The 19,015-nt window shown below is 43.1% G+C and overlaps 1 protein-coding gene across 3 annotated transcripts; it reads left to right on the forward strand.

The window, feature by feature from the left end:
• Positions 1–7,686: 7,686 nt before the first annotated feature.
• On the forward strand, positions 7,687–18,930 carry TYMS (thymidylate synthetase; the record flags this gene model as incomplete). 3 transcript variants are annotated; one of them, XM_082852795.1, is made up of 7 exons in its annotated part: positions 7,687–7,897; positions 9,715–9,788; positions 12,174–12,348; positions 14,589–14,690; positions 15,386–15,561; positions 16,278–16,349; positions 18,564–18,930. In XM_082852795.1, the coding sequence occupies 7 exons, from the start codon at positions 7,687–7,689 to the stop codon at positions 18,699–18,701; spliced, it is 948 nt and encodes a 315-aa protein (XP_082708921.1). In that variant the 3' UTR covers positions 18,702–18,930. The 3 variants fall into 3 exon arrangements, with proteins under 3 accessions (XP_082708921.1, XP_082708922.1, XP_082708923.1); XM_082852796.1 differs by lacking the exon at positions 14,589–14,690; XM_082852797.1 differs by lacking the exons at positions 9,715–9,788; positions 12,174–12,348.
• Positions 18,931–19,015: the final 85 nt, after the last annotated feature.

Below are 19,015 nucleotides of genomic sequence, written 5' to 3' on the forward strand. Positions count from 1 at the left end.
GCATACATTAGTCACCATCTCTGTTAAACTTAGGATGATCTAAATTAGTGGCACAATTAAAACTGTACATAATAGTCTCCTTTGGTAACATGATCAATCTTAAAAGAATAATTTTTAATTCTAAGTTATTATTCATAAGGGATCTTGTTAGTAGGTCACCATCAGTGTATAATTAAGCTGGATATTACTGGATTTGCTGCCTCTCCCTTTACCTCTGAATTTTGGAGAAGTTTCTTTTCAAGTTACATCAATCAACCAATATCTTTTTAGCATCTACTAAGTGAAGGCACAAGACCCAGGTACGGTGGAGGAGAAAATGATGAATTTGAGAGATACAAGACACACAGAAGAGTAATAGGAGGCAGCATTTAGTGAGTGCCCAAGGGGGCCCTCTAGGAGTTGAGGGGAGTGTCTTTACTTTACCATGGAGGAGAAGCTTCTCAGTGTGGTACATTTCCATTTTTTTCCTCTTCGTTTTCCATCGGTCTTCTATCCCCCTCATATTTTCCTCTTCTTTTCTCTTTCCCTCCCTCCTTCCCTCCCTCCCCCCCTCTTCTCCCTTCATCCCCCACCAAAATATATATGATATATATCATATATATGTTTGATCATATATATATGATCAAATAATATATTTGATCATATGTGCATATATATATATGGTCAAAATATAAAGGTGAGAATATTCCAAAAAAGATTCCAAAAATAGGGGAAAATGTGAGCAAATGGGGCCAGAAAGACAGGAGTGTCTAGATACTAGGGATGCTGAGAAGTCCTATTAAACGAATCTACTCCCACCAGGGCCCTTTGCACCTCCCTCTATCCAGGAACCTCCCCCATATGAGTTTGTGTTCTTTCTTCACTTGTAAGCATGGAAGGCGGCTTCCCTGGTGGCGCAGTGGTTAAGAATCCGCCTCCCAATGCAGGGGACACAGGTTCAAGCCCTGGTCCGGGAAGATACCACATGCCGCAGAGCAACTAAGCCCATGCACCACAACTACTGAGCCTGAGCTCTAGAGCCTGCGAGCCACAACCACTGAGCCCGCAAGCCACAACTACTGAAGCCCATGTGCCTAGAGCCCATGCTCCGCAACAAAGAGAAGCCACTGCAGTGAGAAGCCCGCGCACCACGATGAAGAGTAGCCCCCGTTCACCACAACTAGAGAAAGCCCACGTGCAGCAACGAAGACACAACGCAGCCACAAATAAATAAACAAAACATAAATAAATTTATTTAAAAAAAAGAATATAGGAAGGGCTTAAACACCTTCCAATATTCTATATATATATTAAAAAAAAAAGACATGGAAGGATACTGTCTGCCTCACAAAATGAGTGGGGAAGCTGGGCAGCTGTGCCTAGGGCCCAAACTCAGTGGGCCACAGTGAGACACTGCAGGATTTTGAGGGAAGAAACAGTGTGCTATTGTTCAAATGGGTATTGATGATTTATTTATGACTGAATAATAAATATATTTTCAATAAAATCTTTTCACAGATTTTGGAATGAAGAGGCTGCAATGACAATGGAAAATATGTTGAAAAATTGAGATAGTGAACAAATTATTTACTAATATGGCTCACAAAATGATCTTTCATAAAGGCAGTACTAATTTTTTTCTTTTTAATTTATAGTTCTTTAATTCTAAAAGTAACAAAATCACAAATTCCAAAACTTTATTTATTTTTCTTTTAATTTTTTTTTTTTTTGCCATGCCACCCGGCTTGCGGGATCTTAGTTCCCCCATCAGGGATCAAACCCAGGCCCCAGCAATGAGAGCACGGAGTCCTAACCACTGAACTGCCAGGGAATTCCCCCCAAAATTTAGAAGGCAAAGATTATCCACAGTCCCACCATCTTCACAAAACTGTTATCATCTTACTATTTTTTCTTATTCACATTTTCCACTTATTTTCTTAGATGGATTCCAAAAAATTGAATTATTTGTTTAAAGGTTAACATTTTATTGATATATATTGCCAAATTTGATAGCAGCAATGTCTAAAGTACTACTTTCTATATCCTAACATTTCAATTTAAAAAAATCTTTACTAATAAATGAAAACTTTTCTTACTGTTACAACTTTTATGTTTTTGATTATAATGTACATTTTTCCAAGTTTGCTTACTACCTGAATTTCTTCTTTTGTGCATCCTATTTAACTCAGTGGGTAAGACTTTGTGTGTTTTGATTAGATCAACATACCAAGCTCTCAAACCTGCCAACAGTGAAATAGCAACATACTAAGGAAAATAACAGGAAAGATGGGGGAAAAGAATCACCCTGTCATTTCCATTCAAATATATGAATATTTGTTAGGCCCTTACTCCAAGAATGTAGCTCGTTAAAACATGAATCCCAATTTTATAGGGTAGAACATATATTAAGAACCCTCTGGAATTCTCATCTAGTCATCTAGCATCCTAAATGCCTAACTTTATTGATTGGTTTGGGATGTGTTTATTTCCCTATTCCAGACTTTCACAGCTGTAACTGTGGTTGGGATCCACAGTTACAGGCTGTAACAGAATGTCTTGCACATCCCAAGTATCCAATAAGCATTTGGTGATTGGTTCTTACCGTCATTATGAGAATGAAGGGCACACAAAGGGAAGAAACACCTTGAATAAAGTAATGTGTCGTAAACAGTAGAAGTTTATCGAACAAGTACTATGTGCATGTAGAATACAGAATGAGTATCTTCACATCAGAGGCAGGGGCAATTGTAAAGGTTTAATAATCCAGGGTTACTGAGAAGATCCCTTTGAATAGTGTTATTAAAAATATCCATACAGATGAGTTTTCTGTTATTTTGCTATGTATTAATTTTTTCAAAAGCCAAGGGTATTTATTCTGTCACTCATTCTGGACTTTATTCCAAGAAAAATGCACTCAGTCTATAAGTAATTTATTAATATTTTGATTATTGATGCTTTTTTAAGGTAAGAACTGATGCATCCTATATGTGGCAAGTAGAATTACCTCTTCAGCTGAGACCTGAAAATCCAGAAATACATAAGATAATGCAGGAAATGTAGCTGCAGGAGAGTATGTCAGTTATATATTGTAAAGTACTGTTAATTGTCTTACGCTGAATGGCAGTTTAATAACTTCAAATTGAGTTAAAATGAAAATTCCTTTTTAAAAAATCAAATGTAAATATTACTGTATTCTATGGTATATTCATAGTTTGTATATTAAATATTAAATCACCAAGGGGTCTGTGTTCTATCACTTCTACTACAAATGTGCCACTTTCTAATTAACAAAGATTCTTTTTTTCAATTTGCTTTTACAATATAAAATATTTGACTTCTTGAAAAAAATCTGTAACTCATTCCTTTGTTTAGTAAAGATCTATAGCTTCTGCATAGATTTTTTTTGTGGTAAAATATGCATAACAAAATTTACTATTTTAATCATTTTTAAGTGCACAGTTCAGTAGCATTAAGTAAATTCACAATGTTATGCAACTATCACCATTAACCATCTCCAGAACTTTTTTCATCTTCCTAAACTGAAACTCTGTCCCCATTAAGCAATAACTCCCATTTCTCCCCTGTCCCCCAGCCCTTGACAGCCACGATCTGTCCAACTCTGACTACTTTAGGGACCTCAGATAAGTGGAATCATACAGTATTTGTCCTTTTGCAATTGGCTTAGGGTAGTGTCCTCAAGGTTCATCCACGTGGTAGCATATGCTGGAATTCCTTTTCTTTTTAAGGCTGAATACTACTCCATTGTACGTGAGTATCACATTTTGTTTATCCATTCATCTGGAGTTGGACACTTGGGTGGCTTCCTTCTTTTGCCCATAGTGGAGAGTGCTGCCATGCATATGGGTGTACTGCATAGTTTCTTTTAAAAATTAACACAACAGTGCTCTTTTTTAACAAGGCCATACAGATTTTACATAAAACACAAAGTGTTTTTGACTGACTCTTACTTAACCTCAGAATTTGGACCTTGGTGCAATACAAAAGGAGAATCTTTTGCCAGTATATCTCACTAAGGATTACACTGGGGATATATTTATAGTCAGTCTTTCAAATTATAAAAAGAAATATAAAGAGAGAACTTGAACCCTTTAAAGCATTTTTCACCCAGTTGAGCTATTTGGTAGGAAAGCTTGTCGGAGAGACTTAGAGTTCAAAGGCAGCCCATCGAATATAGTCAATTCCAAATGAAGACAAAGCTGTTTTTATCATAACTGAAGGCTATGTTTAAAAAAAAGGATACTATTGATAGAATCCTGGATACCATAATGTACAGTAAATCTCAAATAAATAGAGCCTATTCAGCCATACATTTGATATATTTGTCAGAGAAGGTGCCAAAAAATAAGTTATAAAGGGAACCTGACTATTTTATAGCCAATGTGCCATCAAAACCTTGTAGAGTAAAGAAAGGAAAGGAAGACACTGGCCTCAAAGCACCTGGCAGAGAAAAGCCTTCCCGTGCAGGCTGACCTGGATTTTAATCCTGGCTGCCAGATTTCATAGGTGTTTGACTAGGCAAGATCCTTAATCTCTCTGAACCTCTGTGTTTTTAATCTATAAAATGATAAAAGTAATAGTTTTTGTTTTATTGGGTAGTTGTGAGAACTACAGTAAATAATCCATAATGATAAGCATCAATCGATGGTAGCTTTGACTATATAAATAATACTATTATTTAGTATCTGACTCATAGTTGGCTCTCAAAAATTTTAGTTTCCTGCTTTCCTTTACCTAATTGTGCCAACATTTTTGAGAATTTGTCGTGTAAAGAAGAATCAATATCCAGACCAATAATATTCAAATGTTCTTGCTCTCATACACACTGAAAAGGAAACTGAAAAATGTATATATGCTCTTGCACATGATTTTTCAATATAAGTTGAAAGAATAGGGAATTTTAATTTTCCCATGTATTGTAAATAGTAGCATCTTTAAAAATATCTCATCCTTTTTTGAAATGTGCCCAATGGAATCTACATATCATGGCAATTTGATATCCAGTATCATCCATTTAAACAAATACACAAGTTTTTCTTTATCAGTAAGAAATTTTATCTCATTCCATTTTCTCCTTAAACTCTTATATTTTCATTCTATTTTCTCCAGAGAATTTTATTCTAATGTAATATATTTTATGCTTAAACATCTTTATTGATCAATAAAATATAAATATTTTTAAATTTGAAAATTAAAAATTTCCTGGGACACAAAAATCTAGGTATCAAATATTCATTCTGGATTGAGTTATCATTGTAATTTATTACTTGTACATAATTGATCAAAATAAATATATTACACATTTCTATGGCTATTAAACATAAACAGTGAAATTTTTAACAGAAATAGATCTCTTAATGAGAAGAAAAAGCTTTTTTTCCTCCAGTAAGTTAATGGATCCATTAATAATTATTATTTCTTCCTAGAATGAGATAGGATTCAGCATCAATATCATCCTTATTTTGCGTTTTTATAGATGTGAGTGCTGTGAAAGCTGCTGGTGTAATGCATTTGAGGTTAGAATGCTCTTTCCCCAGATCATCCCCTGCTGGTTTCTTCTCACTATTTAGATCTCAGTTCAAATGTGACCTCCTCAGGGAGGCCTCACCTGATGGTGGGATCTAAAGTGCTCTCTCTGAACCCGGTTATGTAATCATCATAGCACTTGTCGCTCTCTGCAGATGTCTTGTTCTCAGATTTAGAAATTGCTCCTCTAGGCTGTGAGAGTGACCTTGTCTATCTTGCTCCTTGGTGACTCGTGGTAGGCACTATGATGTAAACGCTGTTGGATGAATGAATGAATGAATGAATGAATGATAAGCTTGTCTGAGAGGATCATTTGTTTATAGAGCAGTAACCGGGAAGGAAACCGTTCTCTCTCCATTATCATCAAACCAAGGTCCTCCAAGTACTACAATGGAAGAGGAGTCTCCACACAGGCGGGGGAGTCTACACTTGTGTCCCAAGATTAACCCTGTGGTACAAGTGATATTCAATTGGAACAATTAAACTCAGCTCAAAATAACAAAAGGGAAATAAACACGGAGAGTAACTGCAACTAGGTAATCTGGGAGATTTTCAGCCTGGGACCAGGCACATGGTTGGAAATGTGTGGACACACTTTTGCTCGGCGTGGGATTGGGGGAATATCTATCTGCATTTAGTTGGCCTTGCACAGGTACCTACAGCCCTGCGGTAATTAATGTGTGGGACGATCCCTCGCAGCGAAGACTGCACCTCCACATCGCATTTGAGCTTCTCACACCCAGGGGCGCTCTCAAGCTAAGGCAGACAACGTGAGTCCCCATCCCTGTCTAAAGCCTGTTTTCTGAGTTCAGGTTTCCCACAGAGCAGTCTCTGCCCAAATGACCATCAGAAAAAAAGCCCGCCGCGTCTGGAGACAGCCACCACGTCCACCCCATCCAAGCAGTACAGCGCAACACAGGACGGCCATCATCCCCAAAGCAGATACCGGTGACTTTTTAATACTATTATTACACTGGTGTGGGCATGGGGGGTGGGATGAGGAAGGTGCTGGGGGAGGGGAAGGATGAATCTAGTTGACCTGGGAAAGGCCAGCCTAGCAGGTGACGGATTAGATAGGTTTAATAGATTAAATATATCTAAAACATCTGCTATCCAGTGCATTTCAGTTTACCCTTTGTGAGCACTCATACAACCAAAGAGCAAGAACATTCCACCCAAAAGAAAACACAAATGTAACATTGTTTTTGCCGAGCAGATTAGGCAGAGCTGCAGGTGAAAGATATTTATCTCCTCCCAGAATGTTTTCCTGTTACAAAAATTTTAACCTTGAGTTTGAGAAGTGCCCTTTAGCAGAAAGATTCGAGAATCTTCCACAGACAATAAAGTTGAGATGGGGGAGGAGAGGGGAGAAAAAGGAAAAACCATCGACTTTATTGAATGGAAAGAAATAGTGTTTAGTATGTTTCAGAGAGAGCCCACATCTCCTTCTTGGTAACCCTAGACGCAGCGACATCAAGAAATTTATTGAGCATCTACTATGTGCTCAATAAACAGGTGATTCAAAAGACTGCTGTTGCATGTACATGTATTAGTACCTTTTAAACTCATTATCAAATATTTTCTACCCACCAGTGTTTATATTATAAACGTTACGCTAAAACTGAAAAATTTGGTATTCAAAACTGAAAACGGCTGGCTGTTATTAATCAAGTAAAAAAGCTGCCTTATTCTATTTGCTCCAGCTGCCGGCCTTGAGGGAGGACGGGGGAAAATGGAAATGCAAATCACTTGCAGCAGCCTCCCTCAGTTGTAGGAAACACCGCAGGTAACAGGGTTTTGTTTGTTTTTCGATTGCGCGAACACGTGTAAATTGTTTCAGGGTCCCCTTGATCACCGAAACGTGCGGTCGACCCTGAATCTTTCCAACGAGGGCGGCCTGTCTCAGGCAACGCACCAAGATACAGCTTTAGGATTTCCTTCTAGGCCAAAGGTTCTTGACTTTTAAAATGCCATAAAGGTTACGCGATTCGGGAAAGCGATCGCGGTCCCAGCTGGCGGCCCAGCGCGCTCAAGGGACGCGAACGGCGGGGCCCCGAGGGGGTCGGGGCGGGGCCGACGTCATGGAAGAGGCGGAGTCTCAGGAGCGGCGGCGGGAAAAGAGGACCGTTGAAAGCGGCGGGTCGCCTCGCCCGCTGCCGCGCTATGCCCGCCGCCGGCTCCGAGCTGCCGCGCCCGATGTCGCCGCCCGCCGCGCAGGAGCAGGGCGCCGAGTCGCGGCCGCCGCCGCCGCACGGGGAGCTGCAGTACTTGGGGCAGATCGAGCACATTCTCCGCTGCGGCTTTCGGAAGGATGACCGCACGGGCACCGGCACCCTGTCGGTGTTCGGCATGCAGGCGCGCTACAGCCTGAGAGGTGAGGCGGACGCGCCACGGGGGCGGGAAGGCGGGCGCGCCCGGTGCGCACGGAGCTGCGGTGGGGAGAGCGTTCCGGACAGACCGGGCCCCGCGGTCGGCGTTTATTCAACCTCAACCCCGCGAGGAGGGGAAGCGGCCTTGGCACCACTTTGCAGACGCCGAAACTGAGGCTCGGATTAGAGAGATGACTTGCGTAGGGTCACACGAACTGGAGGGACAGAGCTGGGAGGTAAAACCAGGTCCTCTGGCTCTTAATCACGCAGTTATGCTGTCTCCCCAAAGCGGGCGCGATCCTGCAGCGTTTGCCCCAGATTAGAGGGTGGGAGAGGATCTGCTCGGGCTTGACCGGGGCCTTGGCTGGAGGGCCCCTTTTCTGCCCCTCCTCTTCCCTCCGCGTCTGCTGTTTCGCTTTGCAAAGTTTTTAAAAATTGGAGCCAAGATGACGTGGGCGAGGCCGCGTTGGGAGGAGCGAGCCGAAAAGCAAGGGCGGGAACTTGTGGTTCACTACAGTTTTGCCATTTGGTCCCGCGAACCAGCTTTCCTCTTAAACCTTGAAACAGGAACGCGAGAGTCCGAGTAGGAGTTCATATTTATTTGTCTTTGTCTTTAAAACAGGGTGGCTCCTGGGAAGAAGTGTGTCTAGGGGGCTGTTAGGGTTGGGCTTTCAGGGGACAGAGGGGCGGGGTGGGGGTCGGCACCGGACGAAAGTTGAAACAGGCGTGGAGGGCGGTTGTGAGTGGGGAGACCAACTGTTGGTGCAGCAGATTGACCCAGGTCAGGGGAGAAACCCTCCGCCGCGCACCCATTGGAGAGACTGGAAAATACGGGGCTGCAGTGGCCGATGTGGCTTGGACAGCCTAGGGAGTTTTGTCTGAGCAGAGGGATCCACCTTCCTGCAGCTCCAGCGCAGTGGCCTCCGGGGAAACACAGACCTCGTTTCTACCCCCGCCCCTTTGCTTAGACCTTTGGCAAGTGGCTTAACTTTCCCATCTTCAGCGTCCCCATGTGCTCAAAATGGAGGAAATCATCCTCAAAATGGAGGGAAGCAGGTGCTTGAAGACTGTTCTTGTTACATGAGTATCACCTGTACAAGTGATAATGTCGACTGAATAGGTACCAAATTTAGAGAGAAGCTTTTACAGTTTTCTCTGTTGCTTGACGCAAACTTACGTATTACCTCCTGGTGTCTGTAAAAAGGGAGGTCATAATGGAGCCTCAAGGAAGGCTGTTTTGAGGATCAAATAGGATCATGCATATCAAGTGTTTAAACAGTTAACTATTTTTATTACACTTAAAAGAATAGAGGTTAATTTTCTTTGCGACTATCTAGAAACTATTCATTTTGGGCCAGGGCAGTATCTACTATCCCGTGGTCTTGAGCAAGTTATCCCTGGCAGGATAATCATGGAATAGGAGCCTTCAGGCTTTGTCCTAGGTCACATTCTATGTGTTGTCTTCGCGCCTCTGTGATGAAGGGTTCACGCTAACCAGGTAGTGGGTGGTAGCTCTTTCCCTGCGTACACGTGCATCCCTGCCTGTTCCCTGCCCCAAATCACTGTGTGGAATTCCTGTGTCTGGTGGTCAAGGGGCACAGGAGGGTGGTCTCGGTCTGAATTGTGTCACTGACTTGGGGCTGCAGCCTTGGGAGCTCCACTCTGATCCGGGGGTGCCCACGTGGCAGAGGTTGCAGTTTTCCAGCTGCTCTGTGGTCACTCCAGGGCCTTGTGTCCTGGAGCAGTTTGCTTTTACAGAGAAAGTTGGATGGCATGTTCTGTTTTCCCATCTTGAAATTATACGATAAACTTTGTTTTCCAGATGAATTTCCTCTGCTGACAACCAAACGTGTTTTCTGGAAGGGTGTTTTGGAGGAGTTGCTGTGGTTTATCAAGGTAAAGAAATTGCTGCTATTGGAAATCAATAATGTGTTCTCAGTACAGCATCAGCTAGATCCTTTTAAAACTCACACCATGTCACTCCTCGGCCTAAAGCCCTTAGTGGCTCCAATTTCACTTAGTAGGAGCCAAGGTCCTTACCATCCTGTCTCAGCTCTGGCCTCCGCCAGAGTCCTGCTCACTCTGCCCCTCCCACCCTGGCCTCCTTGCTAAGCTTCGAGCACACCAGGACATTCCCACCTAGGGCCCAGGTACCCGCTGGTCCTGCTCCCTGGAACCTTCTGCTCCATGTAGCATGACTCGCTCCCTCACCCTCAAGTCTCTGCTCAGTGAGCTTTCCCTGCCTCGGATCTAAAACTGTGATTACCTCCCCACCCTCTCCTCCCACCCCTCCTTTGTTTTCTCTACAGAGAAATACCTTATGTATAAGGTCTGCCCTCCCCCTTTACCCCCTTCAAGGGTAAAGGCAGACAATCAAATAAATAAAATTTTTTAAAATGAAAATATATTTAAAAATAATTTTTTTTTAAATTTAGAAAAGTATTAGAAGCTCCATGAGGGCAGAGAATTTCTCTTGTCCACTGTTGCATCCCCTGAGACACAGCCTGCCACACAGTAGGCACTCAACATGGAGTGATCACTGAATATAGATCCCAACTGTGCTCTTGTGTTGGGATAAGCTGGAAGGGTCTCTTGAGTAACAAGCTAGAGTGAAGTGATGATGGGCAGCAGCCACACCTGGGCTTCCCCTCGCTCCATCTGGTTCAGACCAGTGATATTCTGGCCAGTGCTGGTCACAGGGTACCTGAGGAAATGGGCTCTGTTCTGGGCTGGGCTAGAGGTTGGGATCCCTTCTACAGGGCACTTATGTGGCTTGTATTGTCTTGGGCCAAAGCAGGCCCAAGGCCTCTTAACACCTTTTAGAAAAGGTTTAGATTTGGATTCAATCCAGTCTCCCTTAGTTCTGTATTCTCGGGGTATTTTCTTCTGCATTGGCCTATCTCAACTGAGAGCGAGCTTCTACTTCCAAATACACCAGCGCAAATCTCAGAAGAGGACGTTTGTAAAGCAGCTAGAGCCCAGTCTGAATAGATGGGAAGGGAGACTTTTGAAGCCACATGCGAAAGGTTGAGAAATGAGTTGTTGGAAGTGAAAAAAATTAGTACAAACTCAGTGACAGAAAGGGAGGAACTGAGATGCTCAGAAATAAAATGTATTCGCTTGTTTTATCTTAAAGCTTGAGTGCAGGATTCTAATAAATCCTTGTCAGGAACACATCAGACTCACCTCTGATCATCACTCCATGGGTGACTCAAAAATACAGGAGTTAGGGATTTCCCTGGCAGTCCAGTGGTTAAGACTCCGTGCTTCCACTGCAGGGGGCACGGGTTTGACCCTTGGTCGAGGAAGTTCCACGTGCTGTGCGGTGCAAAAAAAAAAAAAAAACAACGGCAGTCAGAGTTTACCTGCACTTCAGCTGGGATCTTTGGGCAATATGGAGATGTATGGTCTGTGCAATAGTTAATATTGGGTCGAGTGCCAAGCGTTTTGCTTGTATTTTCTACTCACAGTAATATGGGTGGTGGTTACTACTGCTGTGCTCTCTTTTGGGTGCAGATGGTGAGGCTAGAGGGGCCAGGAAGCTGGTCAGAGAAGGGAGGAAGAGAGGCATGGGGCCCAGGTGTGTGTGGCCTCATAGCCTTGCTTGGAACCTTACAGCATATCATACCCAGAGGCCAGTGGGGTCTGTCCTTGACCTGGATGCACCATCAGAATACAGGTTAGGATGACATGGGCCAAATCTAATGAGGTAAAATATATGAGGAAAATAAAGCTTGTACTTGGCACCAAAAAAATAAATAACCCCCCAAAACCCACACCTTAACTTTGCAAATATAGGTTGGGGGTAAACATAACTTGATAGTGGCACTTGTAAGATGTGTGACTGACATATTTGCCAGAAAAGCTAAGACTGATTAGGCCAGTCGGTGGAAATATCTGATATACCAGGTCTAAGATACACCAAACAGATTGCACATGAGGCATTAGATTCATCCTGGGGCATCACACTTAGACACAGAACACATTTAGTTAAGAAACACAAAACTGTTAGATGAGATGGAAGTAATTAAAGGACTTGGAGGTGTTTCGAATTTTAGTTGAGGGGAATAGGAAAAAAGATTTGAGATCGTGATTGCAAAGAAGGATTGGACCATCCTGGGGGCCCTCAGAAAGTTTGGACTGGGACCAGCCTGCTTAATGATGGTATGTGTCAGGTGCTGTCCCCTGTCTGTCAGCACAGGCCCACTTGGGAGGAGGCTTTTGGGGGATCGACTGATGGCACAGAATTCACTGGATGCTGCTCTCTCCCATCTCTTCCAGGGATCCACAAACGCTAAGGAGCTGTCTTCCAAGGGAGTGAAAATCTGGGATGCCAATGGGTCCCGAGACTTCTTGGACAGCCTGGGATTCTCCACCAGAGCAGAAGGGGATTTAGGCCCAGTTTATGGCTTTCAGTGGAGGCATTTTGGGGCCGAATACAAAGAGATGGATTCAGGTGAGGAGACGGAGTGGGGCCTCAAATTTCCTGAGTGCCTCTCACAGCCTGAGTTTGTTCCATTGTTGCAAGTGAAGCCTGGGGGATAGGAAACCGGTGATGGGGAAGTGGATGTATAACTTGGACCTTGTGAGGGGCACTTCAGATTCAGGTGGAGGATCAGATCAGATCATAGCAGGGTGGTTAGCACTTGCTGGGTCTTAGCACCTTCCATACCTTGTTCATCAGCAGATAGTGACCTGGTTGGTGGTTGGTCAGTGTGTTGGGTGTACGGTTGGAAGTTCATCTAGGGGACAAGAGTGTCAGGGATTGCCCTGTGGCGGCCTTGATCTCCCCTTTTAAAGACTGAGCTGCCCAGCACACTGTAGTGGTGCTGGGGACCGGTCTCTGGTCACCCTCTCTTCCCCATCCTGGTGGGATGGAGGAAGGTGAAACATCTCACCCCTGGGCGCCCACCCTCCTCTGTCACTTGGTGGCTCCACTTGCTGACTGTCACAGAATCCAGTCCAGGTCCTTTGACCCTTCCTGTCCCCCCATCCCTAGGTCAGGAGTTGCAAAAGCAAATGCCTACCTCGGGGTGGGGGTGTGTGTGTGCGCACGCCGCGCATGTGCATACACACAGGAAGTAACAGTTTGCTGGCTGGGCAAAAACCAGTTACCTGGAAAGCCTGTGCCATCTAAAGGGGACAGTCACACCTCAGCTCTAGCCAGCTGGAGGGATTTGGGCCTGATGTTGTTGGGTTTTTCAATAAATGGCTAAGTCTTTGGAATGGTGGCAACTTTGGTAAGTTCAAAATGCCATGCCAACCTGAAACAGGCAAATTCACAGAGACCAAAAGTGGATGGGGAGTTGTTTAATGGGTACAGAATTTCATTTTAGGAAAATGAAGAAGATTTAGAATGGATAGTGGTGATGGTTGCACAACATTGGGAATGTACTTAATGCCACCGACTGCACACCTTTAAATGGTTAAAATGGTCAACTTAATGTTATATAAATTTTGCCACACACCAAAAAAAATGCTCTGTGGGCCAAACAGTTTCTCTGCAGGTGAATGGTCTTTCTGTTGTTAGAATGTAGCCCCCGTCCTAGGACATCCTCAGGATGTGAGGCTACACCCCTGGCTTAATTGTGCCTTAAATCCTGCCTCATGTTCAATTATTTATTCTTCCTTGAGGGACCTGATGAAATTATGGCCTTAGTTTAGAGTTGTATGAACGCTTAGCTGTTGGATTTCAGTACAAGAGTTTTTGTTTTGTTTTGTTTTTAATTTTTACCCTGAAATAATTATAGGTTCACAGGAAATTGCCCAAGAAAATGTAACCTCTCACATAAATTAACATTTGTAAAACCCACAGCACTTACCAGATTTCTCCAGCTTTATAGATTTGTGTGCAGTTTTAGCACCTGTAGATTTAGGGAACCACCACCACAATCAAGATACAGAACTGTTCCTTCACAGTTCATCTTTTTTTAAATCTTTGATGTTACTTTTCCGGAACTGTGATGGTGATAGGACTTTCTTCCCCAAGTTTAGAACTACTGGACTTGAGCATAGTCTGACTCCAATAAGTGGAAGTTTAACCAGAGGGGTGTGAAGCTCTGCACATCTCGGCTTCCAGTTCATTTCAGAAGGAGGCAGGGACTTAAAAGTCCAGAGACCAGAAATGGGACAAAAGTATAAGGTGGTGTAATAATTAGAGGTTTCCTGATATTTACAGTCAGTAGGTATTTAGCTGTTAAATTGTAATTTTAGGTGGGAGTGTTGGAAGGATAGTGTCTAGATGACAAAAAGGAATTCTCATCCTCTGTTAGTTGGACCGTGTATTGTAGGGTAAATTAGTGAAGATCCAGCCCTGTGCCTGGCAGTGGAGCGTGACAAGATTGGTTGATGGTATAGAGACTACGTCCTGTGGGGACCACTGGAAGAAACAGATTGTTAAGGCTGAAGAAGGTTAGCGATAGGAGAAGGGGGAGGAGGGGCACCACGGCCAAGTATTTAAATGACTCTTAAGTAGGTAAGAAATAGACATTGTTACGGTTCCAGAGGACAGACCTAGGAGCCAAGACTCAATATAACCGGACGAAATATAAGACATTTGTATTGTTCATTGGCTATCATGTAACTGTGCGCCAGGGGAGGCCGTGGGAGGACAGTGTGGTCGATGACCTCTGAGACCCTCTCATGGGATGCTGTGATTCACGTGTGAGGTGTTCTCTCTTTTTGCCAATTCTGCAGATTATTCAGATAAAGGAGTAGATCAACTGCAAAAAGTGATTGACACAATCAAAACCAACCCTGACGACAGAAGAATCATCCTGTGTGCTTGGAATCCAAAAGGTTGATTGCATCCCAGTCACCCTGCCATGTCTTAACTGTACCTCCTGCAGAGGCTGCCCGGCTGCCCCTGTGACCCTGGCCATGTCGCACGTGGTCCCATTTTCACCTTCAGAGGGTGAGGTTGGGCCCAGATGAAATTTGTATTTTATGGGCTTTAAATTGCCTATAAAATTACACATGAAAATTTTAACATTTTAACTTGAGGCAGATGGAATTTCAGATCACCTCCCCCTCACTATTATGAACATTTTAAACAATTATATTGTAAAACTAAACTCTACCAAGGTGTACTAAATACCCAGTGGAATATTTGCATTTATGATAGAGATTTTGAATACGGGAAGGTGTGCCTGAGTGGCCAATATCCTGTGGCCCCTGCAAATGAATTCATTCCTCCTATACTTGTGGTTTGGTGCCATGGTGGTAGCATAAGTAATTCATTTCAGCTCGGGTGGAAGAGCATGGCTTCAGTTGTCAGCATGCATCCATAGAAGTCTCACGTTGATGGACAGGTCTCTGTTGTCGACCGTATGCCATCCTGGGGGTTGGACTGGTCTGTGAGGGTCATGGGGGTCGCTGGCCCAGTGGCTCTTTCTCACCATCTCCGCTGTATGAGTTGGTTCTGTTTCGCTTTGCCTAGAGCTGTGTTCTTTAAAACCACTGCCCCTCCTGACTTTCCTCTGCCGTCTCCTCAGATGTCCCTCTCATGGCCCTACCCCCGTGCCATGCCCTTTGCCAGTTCTACGTGGTGAACGGTGAGCTGTCCTGCCAGCTGTACCAGAGGTCAGGAGACATGGGCCTGGGTGTGCCCTTCAACATCGCCAGCTACGCCCTGCTCACCTACATGATCGCACACATCACGGGCCTGAAGGTGGGCTCCTCTCTGGGAGGAACGGCTATTGCCAGCCTAAAGCACTGAGCTCTTATTTTCAATGATTTTTTTTTAATTAATTAATTTATTTTTGGCCGCATTGGGTCTGCGTTGCTGCGCGCGGGCTTTCTCTAGTTGTGGCGAGCGGGGACTACTCTTTGTTGTGGTGCGTGGGCTTCTCATTGTGGTGGCTTCTCTTTTGCGGAGCGCGGGCTCAGTAGTTGTGGCTCACGGGCTCTAGAGCGCAGGCTCAGTAGTTGTGGCACACGGGCTTAGTTGCTTCATAGCACGTGGGATCTTCCCAGGCCAGGGCTCAAACCTGTGTCCCCTGCATTGGCAGGTGGATTCTTAACCACTGTGCCACCAGGGAAGTCCCAAGCACTGAGCTCTTAGATCCTGTAACGTGGAAGAACTAATTGCAGAGAATTTCGTCTCCAATTAGTCTTTAAATGTGATAGATGTAAATGAGGAACTGGCTTACTCTGTAACCTCCTTGGAGCTTTCCCGTCCTTTTGCTCTGTATAAACTAATGGGATCGTATAGGTTATTTATTATAACTTTGATGAATCAACTTTTCTCAAAATTGACGCTGGTTAAATTCCTTGTGAAAAGCTTTGGGATGTCTGCATACTCTGTATCATGTGTTTCTACATGATGTGTTTTAAAGGAATTCAAACTAAAGAATTTACTGTTCTGCTTTCTCCCGTGGGGTTTAGCCAGGTGACTTTGTACACACTTTGGGAGATGCACACATTTACCTGAATCACATTGAGCCGCTGAAAATTCAGGTAAGAAATGTATCTGTCACACTTTGGAGTTTGGTACCTTCTCTCTTGATAAAAGGTCGATATGGAAAACATCCCTCCTGTAATAAGTGTTCTCCTTGGTGCTCTGACAGAGATAAGAGGACCTGCTTCCAGGTTTGCGGGTGGTGGTGGGCAGGCAGGGACAAGGCAGACAGGCCTCAATGGCCACAGACACTTTACATGACACGTGCTGTGAGGTATTAAGTACCAGTACCAGAGAGGAGGAGCCATCTTTGGACCAGAAGGTTTAGGACCTTCCCAGAGGTGGCATTTTAATTCATTGTTTTACTTGGAAGAGTGTTTAAATGCAAATATTTTCCCTTAGTTTTATGCTAACATACAGTATTTAGGTCTGAACTTTGAAAAGTCTGTGTTCACTTCCATAATTTACAGCAGCCAACAAAGGATTTGTTTTTTGGATGTTTTTTGTTGTTTTGTTAATTGAAGTATAGTTGATTTACAGTGTTGTATTAATTACTGTTGTACAGCAGACTCAGTTATACACGTATATACATTTTTTTCATATTCTTTTCCATTATGGTTTCACAGGATATTGAATATACTTCTCTGTACTATACAGTAGGACCTTGTTTATCCATTTATATATACTAGTTTGCATCTGCTAATCCTGAACTCCCACCCCTTCCCCACCTTGGCAACCACCAGTCTATTCTCTCTGTTCGTGTTTCTGTTTCATAGATAGGTTCATTTCTGTCATATTTTAGATTTCACATGAGTGATATCTCATGGTATTTGCCTTTCCCTTTCTGACTTCACTTAGTATGATAATCTCCAGTTGCATCCATGTTGCTGCAAGTGGCATTATTTCATTCTTTTTTATGGCTGAGTAGTAGTCCATTGTATATATGTATTGCATCTTCTTTATCCATTCATCTGTCCATCGACATTTAGCTTGTTTCCATGTCTTGGCTATTGTGAATAGTGCTGCTGTGAACACAGAGGTGCATGTATCCTTGAATTACAGTTTTGTCTGGATATATGCCCAGGAGTGGGATTGCTGGATTATATGGTAATATTATTTTCCATTTTCTGAGGAACCTCCATATTTTCCACAGTGGCTGCACCAACTTACATTCCCACCAACAGTGTAGGAGGTTTCCCTTTTCTCCACACCCTCTCCAGCTTTTGTTATTTGTAGACTTTTTAATGATGGCCACTCTAACTGGTGTGAGATAGTACTTCATTTTAGTTTTGATTTGCATTTCTGTAATAATCAGCGATGTTGAGCATCTTTTCATGTGCCTATTGGCTATCTGTGTTTCTTCTGTGGAGAAATGTCTTTTGGTGTTGTTTATGGTTTCCTTTGCTATGCAAAAGCTTGTAGTTAGTTTAGGTCCCATTTGTTTATTTTTGTTTTTATTTCCATTGCTTTGGGAGACTGACCTAAGAACATTGATACAATTTATGTCAGAATATTTTACCTATGTTCTCTTCTAGGCGTTTTATGGTGTCATGTCTTATGTATTTCCAACAAAGGATGGTTTAAGATGGCAATAAAAATATGAGTGTGCTTAATGAACCTCAAGGAAAAAAATTCAAACCAAAAACATTTAAGCCCCCTTATGGATTAGGTCTGGGTTTGGCAAGTCTTTGAGGAGCTTGGCTGCTGTGATTAGAGGGTGACCCAGGGCTCATCCAAATGCTCCTCTCTGGCAGTCTGCTCCAGTCATGCTGGCCGGAATACTATGTGGTCGTGACCTGTGTCCATGTCCTCATTGCTGCTGTCTGTTCATCCCAGGAGTCCTGGCTTGCATCCCTTTCTGTTGTCAACACGTGTCATCTTCTTTGCCCTTTCTGCCAGGGACAGTTGGGCTAGGGTTCAAGGGACTCAAGTAACCATTCTGTAGCTACTTTTTATTAAAGTAGAAGACTAGGCCCTGTCTTTAACAAATTTACCAAGAGCAGTCGATTATAAGAACTTAAACCTGGTGAGCCACCAAGGCTCCTGACACCATGTGATTCTACTGAACACCCTTCACTCTCCGCGTGGGTGAAAGAATTGGTCAGCAGCATTGAATAACCAGGGACAAGGTATCTGTAGTATTCCACCCCTGAAAAATAATATTGATACTTTATTGGTAAAATACTGTTATTTGTTTCATGAAGGGACACAGGGAGCAAAATTAAAGCAGGTTGTATGGATCTGGCAAAATAATGGCCTTATGTTGTTTTTAGCTTCAGCGAGAACCAAGGCCTTTCCCCAAGCTCAAAATACTTCGAAAAGTTGAGAAAATTGATGACTTCAAGGCTGAAGACTTTCAGATTGAAGGCTACAATCCTCACCCGACCATTAAAATGGAAATGGCTGTTTAGAGTGCTTTTGAAGGAGTTGTTTGAAGGATATTTACAGGTGAAAGTTCATTTTGCTCTAAAGGAGAAGGAACTAGGTCAAAACCTGTTGGTGATCTATCAGTTATTATTCATTAACTTTTAAGGATGTTGCCACTGGCAAATAGAACTGTGCTGGTTCTCTTAGTAATAAAAGACCTGGAGTTAGGGTAACTCACTGAGGATGTATGTAAATGTAGAGATTGTGAATACAGACAGGAAAGAGAAAATAATACTCTTAATTCAAACTTTATGTTTTTATGAAAATGGTCAGTGAATTTCAAGAATTATGTATAACT

This window comes from Leucopleurus acutus (genome assembly GCF_964270905.1).
Source record: "Leucopleurus acutus genome assembly, chromosome: 13".
Taxonomy (NCBI): domain Eukaryota; kingdom Metazoa; phylum Chordata; class Mammalia; order Artiodactyla; family Delphinidae; genus Leucopleurus; species Leucopleurus acutus.